The following is a 20,075-nucleotide window of genomic DNA, read 5'->3' as shown; positions in this document are numbered from 1 at the left end:
TTTATATTATTTTTTTTTATACTTGTCAAAAATTTTGAGTGGTAATTATTTAAATGTTATTGTTACTATTGCTGGAAGATGAATTTTGATTTAAATTAAAAATTTTTGGAAGCATTTTTTTTTTTTTGCGAAAATTTTTATTTGAATCACATCCAAACACTCATACAAACTTTGCCTTTCTCCAATGATTTCAATTGAAGATTGAACCTATTGAACTTATGATACAAATTGAATTACTGTAGTGCTAATGTTTTTCACTATATAAAGATTATAATTTTGCTCGTTGAAACACTTCGTTAATTTCAATTTTGCTTTACAAAAAAGAGATAGAAATGGAAGGAGAGAGAGAGAGAGAGAGAGAAAAAAAAGAAAAGGAGGAAAAGGTGGTAATTAGTTTAAACCTGAATAATTTATTGATCACATAACGATACGATGATGCGTATTGTTGAAATTTGTTTTAAATTTAAATTTAAGGTTTGTTTTTTTTCTCCTTTTTATGAAAAAGTTAATGGTTTATTTTCGTTCTCATGTCATTTCAGTTTTTCTCATCTGTTTGTTCTCAAATAGCATGCAATCAGTCATTAACATAACATTTTGTATGGTTTACATTTCATTATTAAATTCTAATTAATTGAATATCCTATAATATATTTTATAAAATTATAGGATGTATTATAGGATATCCAATTGTTTATGCATCATTCCCAATATTTGTTTCCGTTACTGTTTGATAGTGATATTATTACTTGATTATTTAAGTTTATTAATTTTTGTTATTCATTAATTGATATGTATCAGGGAAAGTATTAACCTTATAACGAATGTTTTTGTATTATTTATTAACCAAAAAGAATTGATGTTTCTGATTAAAAAAACAAGTATTTTTATATCATTTCCTTTTTTTTTTTTATCAAATTTTTAAATTTAAATCTGTTTGTTGTTACTATTTGATAATCATTACAATAGCAAATGTATATGCTAGAATAAATTATAATGGTTAATTAAGCTAAATGAAGTTGTAGATAAAATCAACGATTATTTTACAATTATTGTAAATAGAATTTTTTTCTGAATATTTCAGTAATTTTTCATTGAAAAAACAGACGAAAAAATGAAGTATTAATTTGTTAAAAATAATTTCAGAAAATTCTAAATCTTTGAATGCAATAATATTTGAAAAAAAAAAAAACGAACTGGTAACTGATAATACTTGACAGATTTGAATTCTTAACCATTTTTATTTGTTTTTTCTTTTTTCTTTTTTTCAGGAAATCATTTTTGTGTTTGCACTTGTTAACATTTTCATTATTTTTATAATCGTTTAAATTTAACATTGATTGGTTTTATTTTTTTTTCTTATCACTATTTATGCTTGTTAGATTTCTTTTTTTTTTCTTTTCTATTCATTATGACCTCATTATCAAGGTTTTTGTTTTTCAGAATCCATCTGTTATATATGTGTGTGTGTGTGTGTGTGTGTGTGTGTGTGTGCGTGGGTGCGGGGCGGGGATCCCATAAATACACCGAGATCTTTTATGATTGTTCAATTAACAATAAATCAATAATATATGATAATACCATTCCTCTGTCCTTTTCCTATATCACATCCTTTTATATTTTCGAGGATAAAATTTGGTAAAATATGAGGAGGAGTTCTATTTTTTTTCCGCTTTATTAAATGAATTAAATTAAACAAATGAATCGTTATTATAATCAGAATAGTCCCACTATTGATTGTAGATTTACTAGGAAAAAGAAAAAAAACCTCAATGAAGTTAGTTTCTTCGGTTACCCTGATTATTTTATGATTTATGGCTTACACTGTATACTTGTGTAAGTTCATCCACGAAAATAGATTTCATGTCGGGTAATGCTGTCAATTATTTGCAATAAATATAGTTCAAACATTTACCCAGAGTTATCTTTCAATTTGGTCAAGAATTAAAAACCAGAAAAAAAAACGTAGCATGGTCGAATAGCGAAACTGATGAAGATTAAAAGTACAAAATCAAGGCTAACCAGATAGCGAAACTGATGAAGATTAAAAGTACAAAATCAAGGCTAACCAGATAGCGAAACTGATGAAGATTAAAAGTACAAAATCAAGGCTAACCAGATAATTGGGATTGATAAGAGTGTGTATGATAATGATTATTAGAAATTATCATTTTCTAAACGATGGGAAAAGAGAACGGTACACGTGAACTACTCATGAATATTACGAATCAGATTTCCCAGACAGAGAGTAACAGCTACAATTTCACAACAAGAAATGCTCGAATTATTTCCGATGAAATAACAAGGAAAACCTGCAATAACCTCAGAAATGATAAGGCTAAAATTAGAAATCACGATAGATAATGAGAGGAGTGTTCAGAAAACCTGTTAATATTTTTTGTCTTGTTTCAGTTCTTGATAAATATAATAAAGTAAAATCTTTGAATCTTCGACTAAGACATTATAATAAATTCTACAAATTCTTCATATCGACAAAAGCAGACATTCTTTGAACATAATAGATCATGTGACTAAACCAAAAGACTAGATGGAATTAACTTTTGAACTCCCATAATAATACCTAATAATAATAATAATAACAATACTAATTCCATTATCACCAATTACTTCACTACTGTGCTTTTTTCAGTTTTTGTCGTTTTCTAGCTGCATCAACATAATCGTCGTTAGGTGATAAACTACGGTGGGGTAACGATATGTTCGAAAGTCGAAGAAATATTTGTTCAACAAAAGAGATAGCCTGAAATGTGAGATAAATGAGGCAAATTTTATCAATATGAAAATTATTCGCTTAAAATTCCAACCTCATGCATCCTTATTAGAAAAATAAAGTTTTGGTATGTTACTAAAAATTCACTCCTAAGAAATTAATAAACAATAAATAATGTGTAAATAAGAGTGAGTAGACATATAGAATACTGGCATATAAACATGTCAAAACAGAATCGTTAAATAATAAAAAATGGTCATAATTAGCTAGAAGTTTTACCTAATAAATTATTTCAAATGGCTTCTTTATGGAATATTTCTCACTTCATTTCATGTTTATACATGTAATAAATAATAAAAAAAAGAAAGTAAAACCTTTTGATGATTGAAAAATAGGTATGCAATGAGGAAGAAAAATGGAAGTGCGAAATAGCTGCCACCAGATATTTCCACCTCAGATTTCCGCTGAAAATTTGACTAATTAATTTGTAAAAAAAACTGTAGATAAAGTTGACTATCGAGATATGTGGGAAACATGAAAAGTTTGTTGAGCTTCTTCCGAAAGGTGACCTTGATCAATATCAAGTCATATTACTACCATGAATATCCCGAGGTCAAAGTATAACAAGAATTTCCATAAATTTGTGATTCATTAGAATTGACAATCATATAAGTAAAATGACTATCTTCTAAAAAAAAAAGTACATGTCTCAATTTTAACGCAGTAGTTAGTGTCAAATAAGTCAATAGATTACGTATAATCCGTAATAGCTACCTATTTAGACAGTTGTCCAACAAATACCTTCCAGAAATCCAGAAAAAGAAAAGGAACGAAAAAGTAATCGAAAAAAGACCTGAAGGAAAATAATTTGACACAAAGAAACGGCATAGCTAACCTGCGGATATATACTTAACGATACGGCTTTAAATGTTTCATTTGCGGTGAAAAAGACCTCGTTAGAATCGAACTTCTGATTAATTGTACCATAATTTGTCTCAAATCGAACCGAATATACCTTGAATAAAATTTCGATAAGTTCAAGCAAGGAAAAAAAAATCCAATACGTATAAAGTTTCGCTCAGTCTAATAGGGGTAATACGTATTTCATTATACTGAAATTACTGCCGAATGAACCTGTCTGGTTAAAAGCTAAGTGACTCTTTTACTAATGTACAATTAACATCTACCAACAATTTTAGAAAATAATGAACTTATGCCAACGACCTGTTATTGAACTTATCAATGCACAGTAATAGCATTAACTAGATACTCTCTACAGTTTCCATCAAAATCTAATACAAAACAAGAATCAAAAATCCAAGAGAGCTTACGACATTATCCACGGTAGGAATTTCGAAATAAAATACGGTAGAAGGTGCCACAACGGTTGCCTGCTGAACCAAATTACTATTTTTGTAAAGACCAATTTTATACTGCGGTGGTGAATCAGTATCAACAAATACAACACTACCAGCAACATCTACCCGCTCTTCGATATGTATTAACACGAAATCAATGCCTTTGACATCTTCAGCACTTACCTAAACAAAAAAATGACAATGTCATGCAAATGTCTATCGTTTGTTTGTCACTCAAATAAAGTGAAGTTTCGAAGTAACTGAGCTTAGAAGATACTACCCAAAGGCTACTCAATTATTGGTAAAAATTCAATCAGAACAAAATGTGCAAGTGAACATTTAATATTCACTGTAACATATTTATTTTCAAAATGCTTAACAACAAAAAGATAATTTGATTGATAAATAAACCATATTCATATCACTACTGTGAAATGAGAAAAAAGGCCTAACAATGAACGAATCAGTTATGATAGAATGTGATGGAATGGAATAGTATCAATAACTCGTTTCCCACTCTTTGTTTTGCATGATCTTTTAATCAATTACTTGAAAACATACCACGATATCATAATGTGTTGGGTACGACTGCAAGCGCTGACCGCTCGGTGTTTTTAGTACCAACCGATAGACACATTTCGGATGAAGACCACGAATCCGATATTCACCATTTTCATTCGTTGTATCCTCCTCTTGCAATTGATTGCATTGCTCTGACACTGCTTCAACAGTCACTGCTGGTGCTGGTTGATCAGTTGGATATGAAACTTTGCCAAAAACACTGTAAGTTTTCTTTTTCCTTTTCAAAAAATATTTGCTCGAAAAATACACAATGAAGCAAGTAACGACTTCAAATACATTGCGATTTGACGAATAAACCTATCATAAAATTAACATTCAGTCTTGGAAATTCAAGACATTGAATGAAATAAAACTACGAATGTGCCAAAAGAATTACTCGAAAAAGGACAGATAAAACAGCTTAACTAATGAGCTCAATCAATGAACGCAATGAGCTTAATTAATATTTATTATTTGAATTCGAAATGTTTACAACAAATTAGGGATTTGACACTTACCTATATGCAAATCGATGCCCCTTCAAGTTTACTGTTTCAAATTCACCTTCTTTAATATTTATTGTGATTGATTTTGGATCAAATTTATACTCCTGCAGTATGGGACGCAAGAAATATTCGCCAGGTCGCTGCAAACAAATTTTGTAGATTGATTAATAGTATAAAATTATGTGCAAAAAATTATGTAATGCTTTTAAATAGTTCAATTTCAACTTATCGCAATCAATACTACGGTAATTTGCTTGCAATGAAAAATACGGCATGATATTAAACATGCAACTGGTGGAAAATGATTGGTTAAAATAATGCAATGGTGTTATTATTCTTCATAAAAATAAAATATCGATATTTACAAGATGAAGACGTCTAAAAACTCACCAAGCCAACGAAGATGATTTTCCCGATTTTATCGATAAAACTGTTCGATCGATAATTCTCAGTACCGCTCAAAGAAATGAGTACACTAGAAAGTGGTTCACCAGTCTCAGCGTCAGTAGCAATAATGATCAGCTGTGACAGTTTTATGGCGTTCAACACTTCTAACTTCTCTGTTTTCTCAAATTTATATCCACTTTTCTCAGCTGATATATCGAAATCTTTAATACTTCGCACTGGACCTATCCTGAAAACCAGAGATTTCAAATTTAAACTTACTTCATGCAGTTGAATTTTTTGTATTTTATCCGAAACACAACTATATTCGAGTCAAACCACTCATCAAATGGCAAAAATTTGATGCAAGTCAATCACAACTAAAATCCTGCATCAACACAATTACCTAAATTTGCCGTTAGCATCAGTCACTGATTCAAGAATGACATTTGGATCACTTGTATGTGGTGAACGGATATTCACGCCTTTAACAGCTGGCACCACTCGGCCTTCCAAAAAGATACCCTTATCAGCTTTAAAAGTTATTTCGTCCAAATGACATTCACCTGAAAGCAACGCGAAACTTGTTGTCGATTTTTTTTTTTAATTATGAAAGTGAAAATGTAAAAGTGTAAAAATATGTGGGGCATCATCACAGGATTAATAGAGTACAAAGTCGGGTAAAATTAAAAAAGCTCACCGCTGAACTTGAAAATATGAGAAGTTGGATTGAAAAGGTAAGTTTTCGATTGAGGTGTAAGTATAACATGGGCATCAGCATCCAAAGCTGATAAATAGAATATGAAAGCTAGTCTTTTTTCTGTTGAAGAATTTACCTAAATGACTTGATTTTAGCGTAAAACTTCCCAGGAAGAAAACAAATAATAAGAGTGTGAATGATTAAGAAAAGACAATCTTCATAATGCTCTGCAAATATTGTTACAATCGGAATTAAAATTTCTTATGATCTTCGTTGCTATTTTAACTCCTGTTATGCGAAACAGTATAGTCACATATGTCGTATAGTCAGTATAGTCAGTCGTATAGTCACATATGCTTGCACCCAGTTATGCAATAATTCCAACTGATGAAGTAATAAAGCTAGATTTATGAAGCGGTCCATCTCATAGGTACAACATATTGCACTGATCTTATTTTTAATTGCGTCAGTTATATCATTATATGTTACTGAAGAGAAACGAAAAAGGTTGAAAGAAAGGTGGAAATACCGGAATCATTTGCTCGTCAGTGCTGGACTTGACAGATAAGGCAAAATCATCAAGCTGATTCACCATGTGATCCAATTCAATCGAAACAGAAATCAGAAATTTCGAAGCAGATGCAACAAGTGGAACTTCTTGTGGGATACTGATTTCATATGACTGCTTGTCGAATTTATGACAAGCTTCAAATATCACGGTATAAATGCCGGTTAAAGGAATGCAGAAAGAAAACTGTCCAGCTGGTATATTAAGCGAACCACTAACTTGAGGTTTTTCCAACATGCTCCATTTCTGGAATAAATGGAGAGATATTTTTTGGGATACAGCCATCATCCATACAATCTTGATTATTAGCTGAAAATACTAAATATTTTTAGCGATATAATCCAAACCGCTTTAGCCGGATGTGACAATCGGGTTGTTGCTCGATATCCTACTTGACGAAATATGAGGTTATCCAAGTCAGCATGTTCGATAACGATATCCATTTCAGTTTTTTCCCAACAAAATTGACCGTTATCAACTATTTTCACTGTAAAGACAATTTAAAACATTTATCGTTTATGCAGTATGTATTAATTGAAGAAATTTTTAATTTGGATCACATTAACACGGTAAAAATATACTTACATTTGTAGGAATCCGGTGCCACTTGATGAAAAATAAATTGATCAATGCCCTCAAGGTTTTTTATTAATACTTCTTCCTTCCACAGTTCTATCTTCAAAGTACCACAATCATCTGTAACGTAAAGTTATATAAACAATTTCACATTGCTACACAGATTATTGAAAATCCATAATTTAAAGTACCATAATTTTTTTGCCAATTTGCTGGCAAAATTGTTACCAAACCAAAGAAATACCTTTAGCAAAGAAGTGATATCTGTAATATAATTAATGTCAAATAGTTTAAATGAAAAAAAAAAGGTAGTATGCAGTAAAAAAAAAACTTTGCTATAAGATAATGACCTAAACCTGGTTTAATTTTGTAAACACTGATGAGGATCTAACATAGGGTTGTTGTAAAAAGTTTTGAGAAAATACGAACCTATACAGATGACACGAACATTCACATCAGTTCTGAACTGATTAAATACAACATCAAGTGCAGGACCTTTCGACAAATCAATTTCACGTTGTTTTGGCGTCATTACTGCATCGCTTACGGATGAAACCTAAAACAAAACATCACAAGCATATTAAATTTCATTATAAGATGAAGAAAAATTGCCAGTCATTGGAAGATAAATAAGCTTTTAATAGGCCGAAATATGCATTTATGATTGACAGAGAATAAAACTTTTAAAATCGGAAAAAAATATTTGCTTAGTCTCTTCTATTTTTAAGTCTATATAATGCCTATTAAATGAATTCCATGTATTAAATGAATTAAAGTGTATTGCTTGAATAGCCAAGCATCATGAAGATATGGTTTTTTTTTTTCATTATTAAAGATAATAATTGAATTCTAATTATTACTCGTAATAACGAGTCGAGAGATACTCGTAAGTAATGTTAGGCCTTCGTATTCTAGACAAAAAATAAATACTCTGTGAGTATTTATGTAATATAAAAATGAAAAGTGAAAGTTGAAAATGCACCGATACGACATATCTACCAACTGCTAACAAACTGCATATCTTTCCATCGCTCTTTGTATTCAGTGATTTCACGGCTTTCGTTTGCTCATTTGTAAAAACGATCGACATTACGTGATTAGTACTTTCTTCCGCATTCACCGTAACACACACGTCTACACTGGAAAAATGTAAACACAGCTAAGAGCAACGATTACTATTCTAAAGTACGACATTTTTAAATGTAATGTTGTGCCATAATATAACTACAATTTCTACGTTAAAAAAACAAAAACGTGATTCGTTAATTCATCGTGGTACTTATCGAATAACCATATATTAACAATGTTATATTTTAGAAAAAAAATCTCCAGTCATCATTTTTTACTCGAAGGAAGATGAACAGTGTGAGAAGCTATCGAATAATTTGATTAAGATATGTTTGGGAAATACTCCGCAAAAATACGCATAACTTACCTTTCCACAACGATATCCGGAATTTCAGCTTTTTTTGCAGTCAACTTGATGCTTACCGTATTGAAAGCAAAATGATCCTTTTTGGCAGTTATTTTGTAATCCTCATCTTGTAAACCGTCAAGTGTATACCTAAAGACACGAAATAACATCATACAAATGAGATATCTTATGAAAATTTTCGAAAACGACAGTCCCCGCCTCAAATAAGGAATCGCTGAGCTAAATGACAATGTACTACATAACAATTTAGTTCATCTTCATTACCCTGGATTAATCCGATTTTTTTGGCCAGTTAAAAATTACCATCCGCTTGCATCGGTTTTTCCTTTTGTTTCACCATTTACATAAACAATTGCATCGACAACTGGCTGTCCAGATAACAGCACTTGACCTTTGCTACTAAATCCAAGCGTGTTGAAGATAACCTTTAAATAGACAAAAACATTATCATTTTATTAATAGTAGCGTTCATTAATATTTCTTTTGCAATAACTGAAAATGAGTTAATTTGGTACTACGAATAACAGAGTTTTAATTATGCCCGATTTAATAGATTTCTAGTGAAACAAAACTATCTACGATATCCGGTCTTGATTTCTAGATGATATAGTTGATAGCTTACAAAATTTTGATCCTGAAGAAATACATACCGTCCTAAGCAATACCAGAAATAATGAATTAATTGAATTTCAATTTTTAGCATAAGATTAAAAAAATGCAAAAGCATGCCAACATAATTCATAAAATTAAATTATTTGACTTATAAAATTAGAAAGTAAGACCTTTTCCGCGGATGACCCCATGGTGATTTCCTTCATTTCCGGTGAGAAACTGAAACGAACTTTGTCGGTGGAAAGAGATGGCTGGATGGTATACAATCCTGGCGGAAGACATGGGAATTCAGCTACACCTTTGCTATCAGTTTTTATTTTACAAGCAAGCTTTCGACCAAGTTTTCCTCCTTTTCTTTCCACATCAGCTAGTTCTTGTTCTTCATCACAATATTGTAACTATAAAAAGATAACAACAAGAGTCAAAAGATCTTCATACTGAAACATGACCTGTATTAATTAGCATTATTGACTCTTACAAATATCGCTTCTTATCACGTACGACTTAGGAATAGTAAGAAATGGAAGGCATCGAGAAAATTGTATTGCATACAGTAACATATGTTATAAATTACATATACCATAAGAAAAACAATCGCTAAATTATTCCGCTGAATAAATTACAAATAGTCTATGGTTTGCGCCAATTATGTCTTCTCGGAAGGATGGACCAAAAAATTTTAACAGCTATCCCAAGGTAATAAGAATGATTTAGTAGCTGCAATAATATTAGAAAATCTTTGTAGCTTACCGTTATAGCAGTTTCCGAATAAAGTGCTACTGAAACTTCAGCTATTTGATGCTTTTTGGATAAAACAGCAACTGTCAATAAATGTCCAGATATTTTCAAATCTGGTGATACACGAACTGGTGATGTCGTAACCGATATCGGTACTTTACCACGCTCAATGCATTCTGTGCTATTACCTGCGGTTGATACCTTCACGGAAAGATGAAAAGTAATTAATAATAAATCGGACTGACGAACAAAAAGTTAACCACATATTGAAAATTCCACAAACAAAAAAACTGAAATTTCTTTACCATGATTTATAATACTTCGATATTTCACGAGATGTGATCACACATCAAACAAAAGAATTTATTCAAAGAATTCACCTGTCTGGTTCATATTTACACAATTTAAAATAAAAATAACAATCATCTCAACTTAAACATGGGAAAAAAATTGCAAAAAGATGACATACTAAATATTTTCCGGGTGATGCTCGAAATCGATATGCACCATTTGCAACCGTTTTTGACTCCGATACAATGGTACCATTTTCGGCAATAAGAATCAATGCAACATCGGCAGGTCCATGACCATCACCACTTCGTAACATACCTTCCACAGCGAAAGCATTCAAAACAAAATTTATATCTTCACCTTTGGTGCATAAATCATTCTTCCCATCTACTTTCAGATCAAAAGTACTTGGTTCTGAAATAAAGTTTACAAACTTTTTCCTTTTTTAAGAGAATAAAAGTAACGGAACAAAGGAAGAAAAAGAAAAAAGAATTTAGCAAGAGAAAAATGAATCAAAGGAATAATTCACCGCTATGGAATCGTTTTTTATCATTCGTTTTTATTTCAACATTTTAAAATATCAAATGTTCAAAAATAAAATGAATCTTGAAAAGAGTGCCTACCAAAGAACCATCCATCAGGGGCGAAAAGACGTATTGAATAATCGCCCTTGTTATATACCGGAATCATATAATAACCATTTGTTGGACTGCATTCTGTTTCAAATTTTAAATTTCCTTCAGCAGTAAATAGTTTAACCTATGAACAAATCTAATCGGTTAGAAAAACAAAAAACAAAATATTCATGAAAGAATATAAACGAATATCCAATTACTTAAATTGACGATATACTTTGTAAAAAACATTATCTATTAATATTAACTTCCATCAAATAATATTAACATTAATATTAATTTTCATCGACAATTAAAGATTTTTTCATTGAAATATTTGGATTCTTGACTATTTACTTGGCAAAAAATCGTGAAAAATCAAACTATAGTATAAGGGATCAATCCAGTCGAATCTTAAACAGGTATAACTGCGTCTTATCACTGCTTACCACATGGTTTATAATAGTTTCTATTCTACGACACTACACTAAATATTCAAACCTGTAATTTCGAATAATCGATTGGAACATCTGGTGATTTGACAAAACCACCGCAACTGTAAACTTCAGCTGTTACTGTTGAAATACATAGCAAAATCAGTGCAAACCATTTAACTGCATCCACAGAACTCATACCTTCAATGTATGGAAAATTTAGCAGAATTTTCTTCAACTATATGTTTCATTTTCTTACTTTTAAATCGTGAAAAAGGTCAGCAGTAATTACTCGTCGTCATCGTAGTAAGAAGTAACAACAGTATGAACACTGAAATGCAACATGGAATACCATAATTTACTTTATTATAACTTCTAAAGTAAAACGAGAATTATTAAAATAGGGTAATAAGATTTTAAATATATATAAAATAACAATAGCATAACAAAACTCTAAATCATTTTTGAACAATAACCAAAGTCGTTACAGCAAAAAATTAATGAAGAAAAGTGCTATAAGTAGTCCGAAAATAATGAATAATTAAGACAAATGGTATATAAATAAGGACTAAAATAATTTTTAAAAAGTGAAATGATGAGCAATGCAGATAATTCACAATAAGCAAAATTTCTCCAAAAAAAAAAAAAGAAAATTAGACGTTAAATAACGGTTACAAACCAAGTCAACTATTATATGCCTAGAACTGTCTGATGATTGAAATTGAGATACAGTAGAATAGGCTAAAGTCGAATATTTGTAGCTGATATCTAAACTCTGTTAAGATCATTAAAGCTATCCCATAACATATAATTTGAGCGATACAATCATCAATGAATTGTAGCAACAACAATGGTTTAACAATGTCTAAGCATTTCACTAACGATATGTTCCAGAAAGATTCAAATAGTCAAGGAATCATTATTACAGCTGCTATATAGTAAAATTAAAGTTAGCGGTAACTACGATGTAAGCATATTAGACAGTTTTTTTAACGACTGCCTATACTTTCTTACGCATAACAACACCATTCCTTCCATTAACTTCGACAAGAAAGCCTTGAACTGAACTGTTACAAATGATCAAGTTAAACAGTTTACATAATTTTAATACAGTCGCAACGTTCACTCGATAACTTCATCTTTTTCTGTGCAATAATAATGAACTGATTATTACTAAAAGAATTCAAATATCAATCCCTGTATTCAGTTGAAACAACGGTTTACAAAATTTGCACGATAACATGAAGGTTTCGTATTGTTCGATTTGTATCGTAGCCAGATGTATACCGTGTTTGAAACGTATAAGTCTACTAGCTATCTGCATTGTTTCGGTTGCTTTCTCTGGTTCATCTGCAGTAAAGAAGCTTTAGATAGAGAAACTTCAGGAATTTCTTTACAAAACGACTAATGTCGTCCGCATCAATTTAGAAATCAGTCAATAAAGATCAAAGAGTGCAATTTAGGTACAATTTTCAAAACAGTCAAATCGTTATTCAGAATTGGCTCACAAAATGAATGATTTTTTAAATTGAAGCGGACGACATTGATCGTCAGTTATATCATATTATCCAGAAAGTTGCATCCAATTTATTCTGGCTTTTTGTGAAGAAAATTTAGTTAGAGAAACTTTAGACATCTTCTTCGTTAGATCTCACGACGGAAACACATCATCCAATACAGTAATACTCAAAAATTCAGAACAAGACTAAAAATTGTGATATGCTCAGTATTATCAAGTAATTTTAAAAAATAAAGTTATATTTCTATAGAAGCAAAGATACCAATGGCCAAATGAACTGCCAAAGCTGTTTTGTCCATATTCAATGACCACACATGCAAGCTGTGCAACGTTCTTACACCATCTATGCTCAACAAATCATTCTGCAAGTTACCATAATTGATATGTGCCGGTGTTCCTGAAAAATTATCAATTTATCATACTTCCTGCCAATCGTAAGTTTGCTTACGAAATTTCCGCCAATTGCAAATTTGATTTTGAGGCAAAATAAACCCAACAAAATGGGAAAAAATGAAAAAAAAAGGCAATTTTAATATTGGGGGAAAAAAAAATTTTGTAAAAAATTTTTATCTAAGGAAGTGCTTTAGAAAACAGTTTTTATCAATACCTTCCATTAATATGAAGAAAATATCACGAATTACAGTAACACTTGTGATAAGTACGATTATAGAAAAAAGGAAGGTGCATAACGGATCAGCTAATTTCCAACCTGTTATCTGCAATAAATAAACCTGTAGGGAAATAAATATAAAGAGTGTAATAATTTGAAATTTCATGATAAATTATGGTCTTTTCCTCCCAACTTGGCAAACAAAGAAACCTTTTTTCTGATCTCCCCTTTCTTAAGAATAACCTGACGAAAAATATTATACCAGTAATACCAGTAACAGTATACTATCATCTTACCTTAATCACGATAGCGGCAGTTAGAACACCGATACTTTGGATGAAATCTCCGAGAACATGGATAAAAGCCGCTCGTACATTCACATTAGTACTGAATTATGCAAACGAATAAGTTGGAAAATACATTTTTTTCATTAAAACAGCATTCTTATATATTGGTGAAATTCACTATTTAAAATATAATTTCGTGTTATTTAAATTAGAATGAAAAAAGAAAAAAACCAAGTACCTACTGGTTGTGACTGTGACCCATATCTTGCGAGTGAGCAGAACGAAAATACCGCAGAACGAGTCCCATGATAATATTAAATAATACGCCTGCACTTGCTGTCACAATCATCATATTTGCATCAACCTCAAATTGTCAAGCCTAATGAAATTCTCGGATTTCAAAAGAAAGAAAAAATACCTATTTGGTTGAGAAAACTACCTAAATCGGACCAAAATTATAAACAAAATGTCCAAATTAGTCTTCGGTAATGCACAACTTTCCTGACTATTACCTTTTTTTCTAAGTTTAATTAGTTTTTTCCTAAAATTTTCGGAAACACATCTTGAATTCAAACATGATTTCCATTAATAATAAAGATTATACTGTATCAGAAGTTAAAATGGTCCAAATTCAGATATTATTTTTCGATTTGATTACAACGGAAAACTTCAACAGCAAATAAAATTTGCTGTTCAAATAGTACTGTGACATTAAAATTATGTTCATTTGCACTTTTTTCTTTTTTTTTGGAAGTTCATTTCCAACATATAATTTCAATACTATACAGCAAGAAATGTCGTTCCCTAGCATTTCAAACGATTATGCTGTACGAGACATTATAAGAACTTATACCACTCGAACAAACCCCCCTCACCGGAGATCATACGTCAGATATGGTTGAACGTCAATTTACTGAAAGAATTCTACGATTCTAAGTGGCCTTTTAACTACTTATTTTAAATACTGTTGGTCACATTTTCAATGGATTAACCTTAAATTACCACATTTCCATATTTAGGAATGCTTCAACTGTACATGCACTCTCTAACCAGTGTCAAAACCTCAAACGTTAAACAATATATTTTCGGTTATCATTAAATTATGAGAAAAGGAATGAATGAAATGATATTATAGGCATAATGAAATGCAAACCTCGAAATCATTATTGATAATCCGTTGTAAAGCAAGCATTACAAGCATCGTTGTAAGAATCCATATAATTATAATCGATATCGTAGCACCCAAAATTTCTGCACGAAGAAAACCAAACGATAATCGGTGATTTGCTAGAATTTCATTGTAATTTGAACTAGTAATTTGAGGATTATTGGTGTAATCAGTATGCAATGTACATAATTAGCGTACATCCAAACAACATCCAAATTATTCATCCTGGATTTATTTTAAATTCCCTTTCCTTTCTGATTTCTTATATCATGAACCGCTTCCTGTTTTTAATGTTTTCCAGCAGTTTACTTAATGCGAAAGAATATGCGTACATGAAATAATGTCAAATAACAGAGCATCTATATGATACTCTTTGTACCATGTTGTTACCGATGAATTGGAACTTCAGTGTTACTAAAAGATATAATTTAATCATTTATGTATTGTCTGATATTCAGCAATCACCCGTACATTTCCCAGAAAACGCTAAATTAAGAGGAAGTAAAAAGAAACAGACAAATTGCTTTTTTAGTGTTGCAGACGTTTGAATTATCTTAAAAACAAAACATTGGTCTGTCAATATTTTTGGAGAAAAATATTGGTGTGAAAATAGAACCAGGAGACCGTGCAAGCCGGATTGCTATGATCGATATGATAAAAGAGAGCAAATCACTAAGCATATGTCCAGCATCGGTCATTATTGCTAAACTGCGGGCCAAAACGCCACCGCTGAATTCAGCAACAATGAAAACGGTACTTAAAATTGCCACCGCTATCAGTGATCGTTCAGCTCTTCGGTCCTGGAAATATATTAAGTCCAATACTAAAACTTGTTCTAAATTAACTTTGTTTTTAAAACATAAATGATGCTTAAACTGATGACTAAATTTTTAAAATGATATCATTCAGTTTTAGAGAACATGTGTATGTAGACAACACATTCAGTATAAATTCCTGAAACTTCCGCAGAGATGTAAATTACACAGTGACGAGTTCATTTTGGTGAACAATACAACAGTACGGTTTTAAAAAATGATTTTAAAAACTTTTTCTTTTAAAAAACAATTTAATGATTTTAAAAACAATTTGTACTAGTATAGAAATATCAAAATGCTAACTATGGTTTTTCGACAAAACAAAACGATAGATTTTAAAAAAAACAAATGAACTAGCAAATTTATTAATCACATCATAAATAACTTTGGGCATTTAAATATTGTTTAATCCTACCGTAATGGAATAACACAACTGATTCAATATAAGTAATCAAATGATCTAAATAATAACAATACATTTAGCATAACACAGTTAACAGAATGTTGACGGTTACATCAATTGCTAAACATATTATGCCGTTGACAATGTTGACCACATCATACTAATTTGTATAGTCATTATAACAATCAATAAAGTGATACGACTAATGGACCAAAATTAACAAAATCAAATCATATGGTTATGATTAAATTGTGATTAATGTAAAAATATTAACAGTGCAACAATGCATGCTTAACTGTATTTGATCCATACGTTTGTATTGCCATCGATGTACAATAATTCAATAGTTGTCAAGTTTTTCCACAAACGAAAGCAAAAGCTTTAAATCAATAAAGGATACGAAGAAGCATGAAAAAAAATTAAGAAAAGAAACCTCTTTTTGAGATAGCAACAAAAAATGGCAGTGTTCCTGTAGACACGAATGATCGATCGATTCTTGTTCATCATCATAACTATCCTGATCATTATAGATTGCATTCCGATCATCATTATTATTCATCCTTTTCCATAATGTTCTCAACATTTCCCTCCAATAGCTATATTAGTTACAATATAATTGCAGTAATAACCAAATTAAGCCATAAAATTATTCCATTTCTAACCGGTCCATCCGGAAAAATCCTAGGCAAATACCTCCAATTTTACGGGAAAAAAACACACACACACCTTCAATAGGTACTTTCAAAGAGCATGAAAAATTGCTTTGCTCAATATTAACACGGCTCTAATTATGAAAACTATTATCCTAATCGTAATGAAATTCGGTGAACAATGTTTGTCGGAAATGCAATCAACGAAATGAGTGAAAAATTTTCATTGGTAAACAAGAACTCTTGAACAAAACATCAATTTATGCTACGTTTAACCTTCTTTTCTTGTGGTTTCTTCTTCCCTTTTATTGTCATTTTAAATCAAATTAAATTTTGTTTTTATGACATTAGTTATAATTTGATTATATACTGTTTCTTTGTACCTAAAAAGTTAAGATCTAACTATTAAAAAGGAAAAGAAAGAAAAAAGAAAGCTCTATAAGTAAATATGAGAAAAGGAATGATGAAAAGTTAATTCAGTTTTGTAGCTGTAATACAATTACAATTACAATATTAAAATAACTTTTCACCATTTATTTTTTCCTTTTTTTAGGGAAGTAAAGCACAATTTAGTTTCATTTTTTTTAGTTTCTTTTTTTGATTTTTTAATTTTTTGATTTTCTTTTTATTTCAATCTTTTTGATTCTTTTTTAATTTTTTTAATTTACAAAACTTAAATAATTTTTTTTTGTGCCATAAATTTTCGATTGTTGAAGGCATTTTAAATTTTGATTTAATTAGATTTTTAATTTATGCACAAAATGTTGCTAGTAATTAATCTTGCTTAAAATATCATTTAAAAGATATTTTAATTAACTGAAGAAGAAAAAAAAACCTAATGAATGTTTGCTAAATATGAAAATTATAACAGATATGGATGAGAAATTATTGTTGCGTAATCCATCTCTTTTTTTTTTTTTTATTCGTTTCCTTTTTCATTCTTGTTTCAGTTTTCGGAAATTATACCGGAAACTCATATGCTACAATCAACATTTCTATTATTCGTCATATCAGGTATAATCATCCGGAAGAAATTATATAAATTGATTTTGATGATTCATAGCATAAAAATATTCTAGCAGTGCATGTAAGATGTAAGGTTTTTTTTTTTTTGAAATGATTTGTATTTTTTTTTTTTTGAAGGAATTTTAATTGTCATCATTTATTTACAGTATGACTTGTAATGCCTTATCTTTTTAGCAATGAATCATTAAATAAATAAATGTCGATGTTGTAATTTGTAAATTAATTCATAATTATGAGAGTATAAAGTAATTGGAAAATTCGAAAAAATGGTCCAATTTTTTATTTGTAATTGGTAATTTAATTCAACAAAAAAAAAAAAAGAAAAGAATTACACGTAGAAGGCGATAATGAATGTATAAAAAATTGAATGATATTGATAGTTGACAATTATCACTAGTGATAATGATGACAAATGATATGGTGAGGAAAAAAAAAATGATGACTTAAACGATTGATAAATAACTTAAATTAATACTAATAGTGAGGAATGATAAGTGTAATGATAAAATTGAATGATATAAGTAGTAAATAATAAGTTGATACAGATAGATATATCATTGATAAATTATTTGTAAAGATCAATTAATTTATAATTCTTGATTTGAATGTTCATGCACATTAATATTTATTGTTATCATTATGAATAACGATATCATTGACTTCTTTTTTTTCTCAAATATTCTTTTTTTTTCTGTTCTTAGTGTTTCTTTCATTGTTTCTGATCATTAATGAATTGCTAATTTTAATTAACCTTCGATCATAACTGAGTAATTAGATAAATAAATTGCTTGGGTATGACTTTAAAAAGTACGAAAATCTAGCTAATACTATTTTTTTAGCAACATTGCAACTTTATTGATAACAATACGAATTGCTGCTTTACTTATAATCTTTCAATCATATTTTCATTTCTTATTTATATTTCTAATAAAATTTTAAATTATGCGTTAAATCAATTTGCAAAAATTTCACAAAACATATAAAATATCAATTAATAAATTATTAATCTCATTTATTTCAACATTATCTTTTTTACTTTATCTAATATTTACTTTTAATTGTTACTTAATATTTTTTCTTTTTTCTTTAAAATTCTCTTCCATTTTTTATTTTTTTCAATCATTTCATAAATAGATATGATAATAATTATTTTCATTTAACATATTTCTATTAACAAATTAATATTTGAGAAAAAGAAAACTTTTTTTCTATTTCCTTTTTCTTCCATATGTTTAAGTAAACAAACTAAAACTGATTAATACTTATGTTAAAAAAGGTATAATACATTGGGAAAATTTTGCAACATATTTATGTAAACAATAAAAGAAAGGGAAATATTATAGTTAATGAAGATATATATATATAGTAAAATACCTAATGGTTAATATTGGAATAATGATGGGAGTGGACATATGGTGGACAATAACTAATGATCAAGTGGGTATGTAATCATATGTGTATGTCATTATTCTATGATGACACTAATAATTTTCATCCTATCTAGTATTATAATCATATCTATACAAGGTAAAGTTAATTTTGATTTTGAAAAATTTAGTAAAATGTAAATTGATTAATTAGAATTAATCAATTAAAAAAAAATATAGAAGGAAAGTGAAATAATTGATTAATTTCATATTTTCAATACAGAAAAATAATATCGAATATATTTCTTTCCTTTTTACAATTTATTTTTAAGTATAATATTAAATTATTTCAAATTATAAAATATAAGTAGTGAAATAATCGTTCATTTATTATATACTTGTAACATTAAATAAATAAAATTATAATTATCAATATCAATTATCATCAAAAAATTAGTAGTAATGATTGGAGTAATAGTTCTATGTAATTGCTATTATTGTAATTTCATATAGTTAATGGATAAATAGAAAAATCCGTATGATTTACGTATGGAAAATTCAAAAACTTAAAAATTTATTCCATATCCTTGATAGATTTCACATTGACTTTGCCAATTATCAATATCTCGTAACTAACATATATAATTCAATTACTGTAGAATATGTAAGATGTAGGATACCGTAATATATATGATGTAAGAAATACTATGTAGCATTAGAGGATC

At 29.4% G+C, this 20,075-nt stretch overlaps 2 protein-coding genes across 2 annotated transcripts; both read right to left on the bottom strand.

The window, feature by feature from the left end:
- Positions 1-2,560: 2,560 nt before the first annotated feature.
- On the bottom strand, positions 2,561-11,704 carry LOAG_05586 (hypothetical protein; the record flags this gene model as incomplete). Its single annotated transcript, XM_003141123.2, has 21 exons — positions 2,561-2,758; positions 3,103-3,192; positions 3,624-3,743; positions 4,060-4,269; positions 4,648-4,867; positions 5,166-5,293; positions 5,544-5,787; positions 5,944-6,103; positions 6,238-6,373; positions 6,767-7,051; positions 7,153-7,292; positions 7,391-7,501; positions 7,811-7,937; positions 8,364-8,520; positions 8,817-8,945; positions 9,120-9,241; positions 9,599-9,826; positions 10,179-10,367; positions 10,636-10,871; positions 11,081-11,216; positions 11,573-11,704. 21 exons carry the CDS (start codon positions 11,702-11,704, stop codon positions 2,630-2,632), a joined length of 3,429 nt encoding a protein of 1,142 aa, XP_003141171.1. The 3' UTR covers positions 2,561-2,629.
- A 984-nt stretch (positions 11,705-12,688) lies between these two features.
- Positions 12,689-16,890, bottom strand: LOAG_05585 (hypothetical protein; the record flags this gene model as incomplete). Its single annotated transcript, XM_003141122.1, has 8 exons — positions 12,689-12,855; positions 13,287-13,421; positions 13,632-13,740; positions 13,931-14,021; positions 14,164-14,285; positions 15,075-15,208; positions 15,706-15,889; positions 16,741-16,890. 8 exons carry the CDS (start codon positions 16,888-16,890, stop codon positions 12,689-12,691), a joined length of 1,092 nt encoding a protein of 363 aa, XP_003141170.1.
- Between the last annotated feature and the right edge of the window lie 3,185 nt (positions 16,891-20,075).

This window comes from Loa loa (assembly GCF_000183805.2).
Source record: "Loa loa unplaced genomic scaffold supercont3.451, whole genome shotgun sequence".
In the NCBI taxonomy this organism is placed as follows: domain Eukaryota; kingdom Metazoa; phylum Nematoda; class Chromadorea; order Rhabditida; family Onchocercidae; genus Loa; species Loa loa.
The sequence above is the reverse complement of the archived record's forward strand: the minus strand, read 5'-3'. Positions and strand labels throughout refer to the sequence as shown.